The 14,970-nt window shown below is 39.3% G+C and overlaps 1 protein-coding gene across 1 annotated transcript in view; it reads left to right on the top strand.

Moving 5' to 3' along the window:
* Stacl (Stac-like) overlaps positions 1 to 14,970 on the top strand; it is a 765,750-nt gene that overhangs the window by 545,413 nt on the left and 205,367 nt on the right. Inside the window, 1 exon segment of the mRNA XM_067775429.1 lies at positions 9,390 to 9,535. Within this exon segment, the coding sequence (XP_067631530.1) occupies positions 9,390 to 9,535 (146 nt within the window).

Genomic DNA, 14,970 nt, shown 5'->3' on the forward strand with positions numbered 1-14,970 from the left:
GGTGAAATAGATTTACGTGTCGCAATATAATATAACATTGGGATTCAAGAGTTTGGGTAGAGTAAACATACTAAGGTTTATGGCTTCTCTAGACACATTGTCAACATTTACTGCCAATGGCAAAACTTTTTCATTTGGCAAGCGAGGCTTTCCAACGGAAATATGGGCTGGATAACGTACAAGGTTCCTGCAGGAAGCACTAATCGACTAAGATTCGCTATTTTATGAGCAGCCCTTTCCAAAGAACCTCGCATGTGTTTCGATAATGTGAGCCCCCTGTATAGCCAAACCCGAGATATCTCATTGAAGTGCGGGTTTCTATGTGCTGGTTCCAATCGCTATATACCTGATAATGGGAATTTGCTTCATTTGTGATCTGCTTTTCATTGGTTTAAAATGCGCACGACCTTGTTTAGTTTAAGCTGTCCCCAGCTCGCAGCTTCGTACTTCAATAATAGCTGCAACTTCGTCCGTGAAAAGATATGGGAATGTACTTTCTGGAATATCCAACCGAACAAGGCTGTCGTATGTATTGTTCAAGAAATCAGGGCCTAGCGCTCTCTCTCTATCAGTTTCCTTCAGGTTTCAGCGTACAATGTGGGCGGAAACACAATGAAGAGTTGGGATCTTCTTTGTCCTTTTGATTAAAAACTCCTTGTCCTGTCTTGCATATGTTTGGGAAATTTTGCTTCGAGAAAAAAAAAATGTAACATAACATAATATGAATTGCCATAATATAACATAGCATACTATAACATAACATAACATTACATGTCATAACATAACATCAAATAACTAGTTAAGATTAGCTTACCATATCAAAACATTACATAACATAATATAATATAACATAGCATTTCATAACATAACATAACAGAACTGAGCATTACACAACACAACATAATATAGGTAATTTTACATAAAGTCACAAAAACCTGTTGACATGTTATATCGTGGTTCGATTTTCCTAAGCCTTACAATCGATATATTGAGCTTCTGACAGAATCTATTATGGTCAAACCGAGCTTGGATGCCATCTCTAGGATTAACTGTTCTGGTTAAAGTCGTCTGAAGCAAGTAGCATTCCTATCAGCCGCCAATCCTATTCTTACTTTCTACAACTTTATAAGATTTTCCATCCTAAATTCTTTCCGAAACCCACTCACAACTAAAACGAAGCTTAAAATAGCACTATCACCAATCCTAAAAGCTACCCGCATTTTTTGTAATTCAATAAACAGAATTCTCTTAATTCATATAAATTTAATTTAAGAACCAATGAAAAGTATTTGGAAATTTTAGAATTGCACAACTACACTCAAATGCTTTGAATGCAATACAGCAAATTCCATTGCCACGTAAGTTGATTATGCTTAACTACTACTTAAACTGTTTAATCCTGGAAAAACAAAACCTTCAATAATTTTGAACATTTTTAAAAAGTATGTACGTCTAAACACTCGCTGAGTTCATAGTTTGTTAAACCTTAATTACGAGGTTCTAATGACAAGCACTTCAAGATATTTTTACACAAATATCGGCTATACCGTTTTGCACTTTCATACTCTCACTCACATACTTTTGTATATACGATTTGCCACAATTGCAACTGATTGAATTTGTAATGTAACCAAATTATTTTCACTTGAGCACCTTTTCAATTTCCTTGTATAAAAATGTTCGTTGCGGTATTCCTATTGATTGAGCAAGCGAGCGAGGGAGCGGACGTTAGGACTGATACTGGCGCTAAGTGTTGGTGAGTTGAATATTGATGTTTTTAAATATGCTTGTTGTTATGTGGTTTCATTCCATTATGGTACATATGGATGAACATATTTGAAGTGCAGAAATGTAATGGAATGTACGCACGACTAGACAATTGAAATGCATTCATTTGGAAATGTATTGAATTTAAGGAAAGCTGTGTTAGATGAAATCTGTTGTAGTGGTGTTTTTAACGTTTTATGATTTTGTGTTTTGGTATCCTTTGGCACATAAAACAGGTCTTTGAAATGTTAGTTATTTATTTATCATAAAAATTATCTGCAAACAATTATTTGTGCGAAAGAACAAATAACCTTTACGGGGGTATAAAAAATAGAACAAAATTGAGGAATCATTTTACAAAATATCACAACATTAAAAATAACATAACATAACATAACATAAAATAACATAGAATAACATAACATAACAAAACATTACATCAAATAGCATATTTTTTTTTTGTTTTGTCGAAAAAGAAAATGATCTATGCACTGACCGGGTTTAATCCCCACTGCCATACTCTACGAGTAAAAAGCACCCTTCTTGCATGAAAAGCTACCCACTAGAACGTAGCCCACAACGGCTAGCGCAACTCCCCATACCTGGGACCGAACTTAGCATTACTTCGGGTACGTTTGCATTGGGCGTGATCTCTATGGCTACTGACACGCTAATGGGCTAGACATTACATAACATAACATAGCATAACATATCATAGCACGACATAACATAAAATTTCATAACATAATATGGCATAACATAACATTAAATAACATAACATTACATAACATAACATAGAATAACATAACATAACAAAACATTACATCAAATAGCATATTTTTTTTTTTAGTTTTGTCGAAAAAGAAAATGATTTATGCACTAACCGGGTTCAAGCCCCACTGCCATACTCTACGAGTAAAGAGCACCCTTCTTGCGCGAAAAGCTACCCACTAGAACGTAGCCCACAACGGCTAGCGCAACTCCCCATACCTGGGCCCGAATTTAGCATTACTTCGGGTACGTTTGCATTGGGCGTGATCTCTATGGCTACTGACACGCTAATGGGCTAGACATTACATAACATAACATAGCATAACATATCATAGAACGACATAACATAAAATTTCATAACATAATATAACATAACATAACATAAAATAACATAACATAGCATAACATAACATAACATAACAAAACATCATATCAAATAACATATTTTTTTTTAGTTTTGTCGAAGAAGAAAATGATTTATGCACTAACCGGGTTCAAGCCCCACTGCCATAATCTACGAGTAAAGAGCACCGATTTAGCATTACTTCGGGTACGTTTGCATTGGGCGTGATCTCTATGGCAACTGACACGCTAATGGGCTAGACATTACATAACATAACATAACATAGCACGACATAACCTAACGTTTCATAACATAATATAACATAACAGTACTTTGCATAATATAAAACAGGAAAGTATAAATAAACTTTTCGAAGGTATACAGAACAGAATAAAGATTGAGATTTCATTTTATAAGATAATATAACATAACATAACATAAAAATTTTTGGAGTGTAAGGCTCCCTTCTTACACGATGGGTTACCTACCAGAACCCAATCTACCACGGTTTGCACAACTCACCGTACCTGGGACCGCATTTAGCATTTCTTAAGGGTCGTGCGCTATGGCTACTCTCATGCTAATGGACTAGAAATAACATACCATAACATAACATAATATATCTAACATAACATAGCATAAAATGACATAATAAATATAACATAACATAACATTTCATAACATAATGTAACGTAACATCGCAAATCAGAACATAACATATCATACCATTACGTAACATAATATTGCATAACATAACATTACATTGAGTACAACTGGATAGCTGATCTACGAACTTTTCTCTCATTATTAATATTTCCAGACCTTTGTTACATTAATCTAAGATTTTGGGAGATATTTTTGCTCGTGGTCTTAACAACCATACCAGCTTGCATGTCTTCTCTGTAATACTTTGAACAATGCCCAGCATTTGGGTTAGATTATCGGGAAAGATTTATAAACTAGCTTCAAAACCTTTCTACTTCTTTATTCGCTGTATCACTATGGCCTATTTTTCTGTCTCTTGTGCGGTTTCCAAAAGAAAGTGTGGATCTCCTTTCGTTGCATAAATGGTAGTTAGTAGGAGGTCAAATTTTGAAATAAGTTTTTGCTGTTTTCCCTGCTATGGCTACTAAAGGCAGAGACTAATTGTATTTTCAAGCTTGCGATTTGAAATGGAACTCAGACAGGTCTCCCCACAATAGCAAAAATTTACACTTTCTGTGTTACTAGACAGCAAAGGGTCGCTCAGCATTGTCTTTATTTGGGCTTTTGAAATAACTCCTGTTGACTCAATAGCAAAAAAAGATCTGGTTGACAGACTTCTGTATAGGGCGTTGGTACAGCGGTGTGTGTACGAATACAATCAAGGGATTCTAACCAACCTTGCCTAGGCAGAGCTGTCTGGGCAGAGCGGATTGGTTGGCGGAGTCATATCGATTGGCCTCCAACTTACGCACTAACGGAGATATATGACTGATGCTTTCAGGTCTCCCTGGATGGGAATTATACCCCTGGTTACTTGCGACAGCATTAAATATCTAGCAATGTGCAGTATATGAAGCTGCATTAGAAATTGTTTACTGAGGAGGGGGTTGAAAGCCACCTTATCAAGGGCCCTGGTGTCAGTTGCGACTTCTCTGTTCTGCGGTAGAGAGAATAAGACTGAGAAACATATCCTCCTGTAATGCCGATGCGAAGAAACCCCCGTTCGATAGTTATACCCCTGGAATAAGAAAATAGGCACACATATTCTCTTATTCCGAGCTCCATTCTTAGCTTTCGCAGGGACCTCGGCTTAGACGACGTCCTGTGTAGAGAATTGGGTGACAGATTGACGGTATATAGGTCACAGTGCATAGTGAATATGAATCACAGCAATCTACCTATCTATCGATGGGCATAGTGTCCTCGATCACTTTTGCCCATTTGATATTTTCTAATTTATTCCAAGCAGAATGGATGTTGTGGGCCAACAACCGCCTGCGGTGACTTAGCACCTTCATTCCCTCGAGAGGAACATCGGGATGGGTCGATAAAGGAAGTGAATGCCGGTGGCGGGGTTTTCATTTATAGGCTCGATGAAAGCCGCAATGCTCAAGCTACCAGCTTCAAGACAATAGTCCCAGTGATCAAAAATCGGGTGAATATGATTCCTTCAATTGCAATTGAGAGTTTTCTACGATTATATCTTTCCTGTCGTAGCGATCTACGATTGTAACTTAAGTAACTTAATCAGCAATATGCAGTGCTTTTGTGATGATTCATCGCAACAAGATGAACTTATTTCCTAAGTACACTGGGAAATTCGTGAAAAATTATCCATCGTAACTCTCATCTCTAAGTTGAAATTTTTTTGCCAAAATTAAATTATTCAACTCACCATTGACATAACAAACAAAGTATGCATCAACACTCAAGTAATCGGCTAAATTGTGCCCCAAATTCGCTTAAATCATTCAGTGACCCCAAGTGAACAAACATATATATTTTTCGCGAATTCGGCTACACTTGAGTGCACCGATGCGATGGTGTGGCTAACTTCCGTGTCAGTTGGAAATGTTGATTTATTTTTTATGTCTTTAGTTTTACTTTTCACTTCACTTCGTTTCACTTGCTCAAGAATTTCGCTGTTAATTTCTCTCTCGTAAATAATCGCCAGTCAGTTTGATTTGCTTCTTTTTTCCTTTTTTATACTCAGCTGAGCAGAGCTCACAGAGTATATTAACTTTGTTCGCATAACGGCAATCCGTAACGGCATAAACTAATTGAGATAGATATAGACATCTATATATCAAAATGATCTGGGCGAAAAAAGAAATTCATTTAGCCATGTCCGTCCGTCCGTCCGTAAACACGATAACTGGAGTAAATTTTGAGGTATCTTGATGAAATTTGGTATGTATGTTCCTGGGCACTCATCTCAGATCAATATTTAGAATGAACGAAATCGCGCTGCAAAAACGCCCACTTTTTCGATATCGAAAATTTCGAAAAACAGAAAAAGTGCGATAATTCATTACCAAAGACGAATAAAGCGATGAAACTTGGTAGGTGGATTGACCTTATGAGGCAGAATAGATTATTAGTAAAATTTTAGACGATGGGCGTAGCACCGCCCACTTTTAAAAGAAGGTAATTTAAAAGTTTTGCAAGCTGTAATTTCGCAGTCGTTGAAGATAGCATGATGAAATTTGACAGGCACGTTACTCCTATTACTATATGCGTCCTAGATAAACATTAGTAAAATCGGTTGACGAACACGCACACTGTAAAAAAAAACTTTTTAAAGTAAAATTTTAACAAAAAATTTTATATCTTTACAGTATATAAGTAAATTGTGTCAATATTCAACTCCAGTAATGATATGGTGCAACAAAATACAAAAATAAAAAAAAATTCAAAATGGGCGGGGCTCCCAGTTTTTATACACAGTCGACAGTCTGTCCTTGCGCTGGCCGTTAACACGATACATTGCGCAAAAAATGATATATCTTAACTAAACTTAGTTCACGTACTTACCTGAACTCACTTTATCTTGGTATAAAAAATGGCCGAATTCCGACTATGACCACGCCCACTTTTTCGATATCGAAAATTACGAAAAATGAAAAAAATGCCAAAATTCTGTACCAAATATGAAAAAAGAGATGAAACATGGTAATTGTATTGGTTTATTGAAGAAAAATATAACTTTAGAAAAAACTTTGTAAAATGGGTGTGACACCTACCATATTAAGTAGAAGAAACTGAAAAAGTTCTGCAGGGCGAAATCAAAAGCCTTTGGAATCTTGGAAGGAATACTCTTCGTCGTATTACATATATAAATAAATTAGCGGTACCCTACAGATAAGGTTCTAGGTGACCCTGGTCCACATTTTGGTCGATACCTCGATAACGCCTTCAAATATACAACTAAGTGCCACTCCCTTTTAAAACCCTCATTAATACCTTTAATTTGATACCCATATCGTACAGTCACATTCTAGAGTCACCCGTGGTCCACCCTTATTGCGATATCTCGAAAAGGCGTCCACCTATAGAACTAAGGCCCACTACGTTTTAAATAATCATTAACAACTTTCATTAGGTACCCATATCGTAGAACACACATTCTAGAGTCACTTCTGGTCCACCTTTAGGCGATATCCCTAAATTGCGTCCACCTATAGAACTATGGCGCACTCCCTTTTAAAATACTCTTTAGTACCTTCCATTTGAAACCCATGTCATACAAACACATCCCAGGGTTACCCTAGGTTCATTTTTTTAAATGGTGATTTTCCCTTATTTTGTCTCCAAAGCTCTCAGCTGAGTATGTAATGTTCGGTTGCACCCGAACTTAGCCTTCCTTACTTGTTTTTCTTGCATTTATTCGTTAGTATCGTTTTATTGTCACAGCTGTCACTCGGCGTCGCCTTTTCGATATGCTGAGTGGATTTCATTTACAAACGTATTGTCGTGAGTCTGCACTCATTACCTTTTGGTATGTATATATGTTTGTATGTATGTTGAAAATCTACTACTTGGTTACTGACAATGATTTACAGAGCTTACAGTCTTCAGCGAAGTGACAGGATATTAAAAGTTGCAATGATGTTTCAAGAGAAACGAGATTGGCCGCTTTCATGCAAGGCAACATTCAAATGCAAATTGATGGATGTATGAACATTAGAGTGTCTCACATAAATAAATAAATATTTTGTTTTTTATTGCAATAAAAGTGCATGGTCGATTTGGTGTGTTTCCTAATCTTGAGCACACGTACTTAAATTTAAATTTTAATAAGATTTTTCATACTTACAGCAGTGAAAGGAAATATAGCAGTGGCAATGTTTACAATTATTATTATTTGAATTTCTCAGATTGTTTTCAATTATGCAGTTTTGTGGCCCAACCAATTCTATTCCAAAATGGATAACGATATAAGTCTCTCAAGATTCGTATTTATTTTAGATTTTTTTTTTTAAGTGTGTTTAAAACTTTTTTCATTTACAAAAACTGTTTCACACTTCGTATGGGTAAAAACCTAAACACTCTTCGCAAAATAAAGTGTCAAAACTAGACTAAAAATAGATTTCCACTCAAAACTGCATACGAATAAAGCTCAGATAGCCCCTAGTTCAAAGTTCGAAGATTTCGTAAAATTTTCCCGAAATTTTGAACTTTTTCGAAAATGTTTTAGGAATTGCTTTGCATAGTGTCAATTACTAGCGTAATGCAAGTTTTTTCTTAAATAGTCGGAAATAAAAATAAAAGCATTTCATTGACGAAATTTTAAAAAATTGCCACTTCCATTTTTCTGTCCGCTACTGTATGAGCGAGTAGAGTTTGTACTCGATTTCATACTAAATTTTATACATTAGGTCAGCTTGAATCAGCTGGTCCATAAAAAGCTTAAATATACTGTATGAGTCAACAGTTTTACCAGAGGTTTGTGGAATAATCAAACTGAAAAACTCTATCAAAACCAGTCCCCTGGCAAACACTAGAAGCACTCTAGGGTATATGCTATATGCTGCTTCTAGATCTGATAGCTCTGCCACTTGTTATAGCGCAAAATCTCCATCGTTCCCCCCTCCAACCACCACTTCCAACATCTGAGTTTGCAAGGCCTACACATGATCTTCGTCACTTTACAGCCCCGCGCTTATGGCCACGCCTTTCTGCTTGGGCGAACATATGTTCTGATTGGGACGCTCAGCGTCCCGAGGGATACGCCCGTTTGAGCTAGCTCGTCCGTTTTTTCATTCCCATATATTCCAGTATGCCCAGGAATCCAATACAGGTATACATTTCTTCCTATCCCGATTCTTTCCAGACACACACTTTAAGAAATTGTGCAATGTGAGCTCTTTGCCTTAATTAATGCTGCTTTCCTTCAGTCTTTTTGGTGCTTTGGTTATGGCTACTACTTTCTCCTGAAAAACGCTACAGTGTTCTGCCAGATTGTTGGATCTTGTATGATCAGATTGTAGACCCTTCTCCTCCAACTACTTTGGAAACATTTGAGGGGACGTGTATCGCCTCGTTTAGGTACACCTGCGCAAACCATCCACCTCTATTGTGACTCCTAGAGCCCTTTTTGAAGACCAGGTAGCGAAATAGGTAGTCTGTCAACTATTTGATGACGGCTTACTACTTTAACCGTATGCAGTTGTTAACGCTATGTTCTTTGCCAGCAGGTCTACAGATGGAATGTTCGGTGCAGCTGTCGTGGTTGCTTCCAGGTCTCCCTTTATGCTAAGCATCGACAGCCTTCATTCGCCCTCTAACATTTTGAGGTATGTTCTTTTTTGCATGCCCATCTACCAAACAAGGGCTCCACAATATAGGATGTGCAAATATTCAATAAGAGAGAGCGGGCTGGTATAGCCACGTATGTAAACCTCAGAATAATTGTACATGCAAAAAGTGCCATCCAGGTCTCCTTCACTCTATCCTATGTTTATACATTACCGATCATTTAAAATATTTTATTTAAATTCGTTTCTATCGTTTATCATTGCAGAAAGACCTATACGTGAGTAAAGTTGACCCGGGTTCGCCACGCGCCGAGCGTAAGCTTTCAGCCGCGATCGCACCATCGATGAAAACAAAGTGGCTGAAAGCATTTAAAAGCCTCAAGCCGGCTTCAGGTTCAGCACCAGCCGATAGGTGAGTACATTTTTTCTTTATTTCCAAAGTTGCTTGATTAGCACAGACACATACGTAATACATATATATATTATTATTACACACTAATTTATATGTATACAGTTATAATTTCATAAGAAACAATCACAGTGAACTTGGCTAAAGTCAGCCTATGAATAACTAAGTAAGAATTAAGAGTTCCAAAGGTATCACAGCTAGACTTATAAGTATTATAGATATCAGCTGTATACTTATAATTTTTTTTTTTAATATTTATGATTATTACAATAGTACAGAATACAATAGCATATAATAGCACTTAGTATCAACATATAAACTTTAAGACTTAGATCAAAACGACTGCATTTAAAATACTCAAGTTTTACTCTAACGAACGAAACATTCGTATTAACTAAAGAGTCAAAAAGGAGTAATCAATCGGATAAGTTCCGCTTAATATGATCTCATTTATGATTGCCATTGTCATCTAATTCATACATCTTAAGATTCTTAGTAAGATTGCGATACGATTCCTAAAATGTTCATAAAAAGCTCACAAATCGCTTACTTTAGGACTTCTTCCTGAGTCATTTATGACATTTTCTTATCTTGCTCGTTGCAGCAGTACACTGCTCTCATAAAAGAGGGTTAGGCGATTCAAGCTACCCCAGCGGGTTAGGGGATCAGAATATACCCGCGGTAGGTATGCCTGTCGTATGAGGCGACTAAAATACCAGATTCAAGGGGCTGTGTAGCGCAACCTGTCAGGTTGCCAGCGCAATATATAGCTTCCCCAAACCCAATTGTCAACCTCGCCTATCCGCGGCGAATCCTGTTTCACTAACAGACGAGGCTCTGGCGACCCCAAGCTCCTCATGGAACTTGGGGGTAGGGAGAGAGGGAATGGCCTGAAGGTTTAATGTGGCCACATAAATCGTTCCCGAGATGGTCGGGTTAGCACCTTAATGGTGCAATGGTACCGGAGCGTACCGGATTTGTATCCGGCAAACGACCATCACATCGCTAAAACTTCCCAAAGCCTTCGCGGAGCAACCTTATCGCTACAACAACAACAACAACAGGCGATTCAAGCCACTAGTAGCGGAATTCTCTGCGCCTCTTTTCTATATGCAGCTGTCTTTCAATCTTTAAGCCGGCACAAAAGTGAAACTTAGCTCAAGGTTCCTATCCAAAAACTGTTTAAACAGTGACTATTTCGCCGTGACATGCACTTTTTAACTAGTGGGGCAGTGCGCATAGAAATTATTTTCCTGAAAACGCCGCGCCCACTGAAACTTGACGTGAGCTGGTATTTTAGTTCAGCGTGCTGCCGATCATAACATATTCCAAATTAACATGAATTTCCTCGAACATTTCTTTTAATTTGCGATCTGGTTAAATTGCACAATAGTTGATGCGTAGCATTGCTACCTTTAGAAACTTTATTTGCCACCGCCCTGAAGTTTTCCATAAAAATTAGTTTTCAGTCAATTTGTATAAGTATATATTTCAAGTAGCGCTTTAAATTAGTTTAACAGTCTCCGATGGTTAGAACTAAGTCATCCACAATCTACTTCTGATTTAGTTTTAGCTATCCCCAGCCTCTCATTTGTAAGCCACTTCTTTATGCTTTCTACGGCGTTATTATATATTGTTTGTGGTTTTATCCTGATTTATAACACTTTTGGGTTTACTCGTATTTTAGGAACCAGTATCTTACTGCGCACTTCAGCTTAAACTCTTGGGGATTCTGAAAACATGGCCCAAAGTCCTTATGACTAGCCCAGCTTTTAAATCCAGATTAAAAAGACGTAGGATTAATTGGGCTATAAGTCACTTGGCTAAAGTTTTTCAAAACCTGTTTGAATAACGATAAAAGCATGTGGAATATTTCCTAAAAAGAATGGTGTCTCTTAAAGACATAACTCTAACGCTTTTCGTACCTCCGCCGACGAAAAAGTTCTCATTACCGGCAACCACGGAAAAAACTGGCACCATGAAGAAAAATTCCGCGTTGCAACTATCTACAGACCTTCGTTAAAAGCGAGAACAACAAGAAGAAGGTATGGACGCTAATTCGAATTACAAGAAGAAAAAGCAGTTTCAGAAAGTTGTAAGTGCGAGGAGCTTGAGCTGCTAGCCACTAAGAAAAATGATCAAAAGTTCAACAAAAAAAAAAAAAATCGGCGACAAACCTTAAGTTTTGAGTTCGGGGAAAACTAATTTCAAAACGAAAACCCCGACCTTGTAACCGGCGGCCAGAGAGTACTTAGAGTACGAAGGGTATACCTTTCCGCTCTCTTAAATGGGGACAGCTATGTACCGCACAGAGATTATGAACCTGATTCCACAATCGATTATGATGGAAATAATGTACCCCCACCCGATAATGTCGAAGTCAGAATATCAAACAACAAATTAATAAATAAGATCGCGGGCGCTGAGATGTTGCCTGCGGGGTTATTAAATTACGGCGACGAAGGGTTGATAAGGCGCATGCATCATATTCTGTGCAAAATATGGTCGGACAAGTGCATGCCCGACAATTGGAACTTAAGTATTCTTTGCCCAGTACACAAGAAAGAGGATCCTGCAAATGCTCCAAATATTGGGAAATCACCCTTCTGAATATCGCATATAAGGTCCTATCAAGTTTATTATGCGAAATATTGAAGCTCACCGTGAATCGGCTGATTGGATTTTGACAGTGCCGCTTCAGACTCGTAAATCTTCCATCGCTAAGATTTTCACAATAGAAAAAACCCGCGAAAAATTGTTTACACTTCGCCTCTTCGTCGATTTTAAAGCCGTCTTAGATAGCTCGAAAAAGAGCTGACTATATGCCGCTATGTCCGAGTTTCAGCGCGTCACCAATCACCATCACCGCTAAAGAGGTTGAGGACGCCATTGGTCGCGCTAAACCATCCAAAGCAGTGGGCCCAGACGGCATAGCCATGCCGATGCTTAAAAGCCTAGGGAAAGAGGGTTTCAAATATTTAGCGCAGGTCTTCAACCTGTCTCTTTCCACCTTTGTCATACCCGAGAAATGGAGAATGGCCAAGGTGGTCCCGCTACTAAAGCCTGGTAAACCAGCTAACATAGGAGAGTCGTATCGTCCGATATCTCTCCTATCGCCAGTAGCAAAGACGCTCGAAGCCATTTTGCTCCCTTATTTCCAAGCAAATTTGCAACTAGCCTCCCATCAGCATGGCTTCAGAAAACTCCATAGCACTACCTCCGCGCTAAATGCCATCAGCACCCAGATAAATTGCGGTTTAAATCAAAACCCCCACCATAGAACAGTACTCGTAGCGCTAGACCTATCAAAAGCTTTTGATACGGTCAACCATGGCTCGTTACTGCAAGACCTGGAAGGGTCTACCCTTCCCCCATGTCTTAAAAGGTGGACCGCAAATTATCTGGGTGGTCGGCAGGCATCGGTGCTATTTAGAAACGAAACATCAAAGCCAAGGAGAATTAAACAAGGGGTGCCACAGGGTGGTGTCCTATCCCCACTTTTGTTTAATTTCTACATATCTAAGCTACCTTCACCACCGGAAGGAGTCACAATCGTTTCCTACGCCGATAACTGCACAGTAATGGCCACAGGCCCAGGCCCACAGATCGATGAGCTATGCAATAAAATAAACGGTTACCTCCCTGATCTCTCCAGTTTTTTCGCATCGCGAAACCTGGCATTACCACCGACTAAATCTTCCGCGACCTTATTTACAACATGGACGTCCCAAATGTCGACCATTTTGAACATCCACGTCGACGGCTCTACGCTACCGACTGTCCTACACCCCAAAATCTTGGGTGTGACGTTTGATCAGGATCTACATTTTGGTGAGCACGCAGCCGCAATTGTTCCGAGAATTCAGAGCCGTAACAAAATCCTCAAATCCCTTGCTGGCAGTACCTGGGGAAAAGATAAAGAAACGCTCATGACTACATACAAAGCAATTAGCCAGCCGATTACGTGCTACGCGTCACCCATATGGTCGCCAAGCCTAAAAATTACCCACTGGAAGAAGCTACAGGCCTGCCAAAATACTGCTCTCAGAATTGCCACGGGCTGTCTTCTTATGTCCCCAGAACACCATCTACATAATGAGGCGAGAATACTCCCCATCAGGGAAAGAAACGAGATGCTGACCAAACAGTTCCTGTTGAATACCCAGAAACCTGGGCATCCCAACAGACATCTGATTGACGAGCCAGCACCGCCTAGGGGCTTAAGGAGTCATCTCCGTAAGCATTTTGAGGAAATACGGCATCTGAGAACACAGCCGTATGAAGCGAAAAAACATAAGCAGGTCCTTGGTGAACTCCACAAACAGGCGTCGGACCTTTATGCCGGGAATTGCCCGGTGAACCCAGTACTCAAAGTAAAGTATCCAAAACTTGCGGAAGAGGAACGCATACTCCCCAGGGAAACGCGTGTCACTCTGGCTCAACTTCGTTCTGGATACTGTAACAGCTTAAACTCTTACCTATCCAGAATCAACCCCGACATACAAAATGTATGCCCCGCTTGCAATGTGTCCCCACATGACACCAACCATCTCTTTAATTGTAATGTGGAACCAACGCCTCTAACACCCCTTTCCCTATGGTCCACCCCTGTTGAAACAGCAAGTTTCCTTGGACTCCCGTTAGAGGATATTGATGACAGTTTGTGATCGGTCGCGTCTGTTAGGTGGGGCGAAGCACTGCTACAACAACAACAACATGTCCGAGTTTGGTTTCACTTATACGACTGTGGAAAATGACACCATCAGCTCAGTCAAAAGTGGGACGGACTTAGAATAACCCGCGGCAGGTATGCCTGTCGTAAGAGGCGACTGAAATACCAAATTGATTCAAGGGGTTGTGCAGCTTCGTCTACCCTATTGTGAAACTCATCTACCGGCCGTGAATCCTGTTTCTTTAACAGCCGAGGCTCTGGCGATTCCAAGTTCCTCAAGGATCTACGGAGTGGGAGGGCGGTATGGCCTAGAAGGTTTTATATGGTCATACCAAATCTTTCCGCGATGGTCGGGCTAGTAGCTTAGTGGTGCTTGTTACCGGAACGTACCGTATTTGCATCCGGCAAAGGACAATCAACATCTATAACACATCGCCAGGCCTTCGGAGAGTGTTCTTATCGCTACAACAACAACAAGAATAGCTTCTTTGAGCCGTTCGAATCTAAACAGGGTTTCAGGGAGGGTGAACAATATTCAAAAAGTGCGTGCAATTACTGGCATATGCTGACGATATTGAAATCGTCGGTTTGAACACCCGTGCAATAAGCTCGGCTTACTCCAAACTTGCATGAGGAGCGGAAAATATGGACTTGGTGGTGAATGAGGACAAAAAAAAGTATCTGCTTTCATCAAGCAAAGAGCATTTTTCCTTGGAAACCATGTTACCTTTGGCAATCGTAATTCCAAAATAGTAAAATACTTCGT

Source organism: Eurosta solidaginis, chromosome 3 (genome assembly GCF_040869045.1).
Source record: "Eurosta solidaginis isolate ZX-2024a chromosome 3, ASM4086904v1, whole genome shotgun sequence".
Taxonomy (NCBI): domain Eukaryota; kingdom Metazoa; phylum Arthropoda; class Insecta; order Diptera; family Tephritidae; genus Eurosta; species Eurosta solidaginis.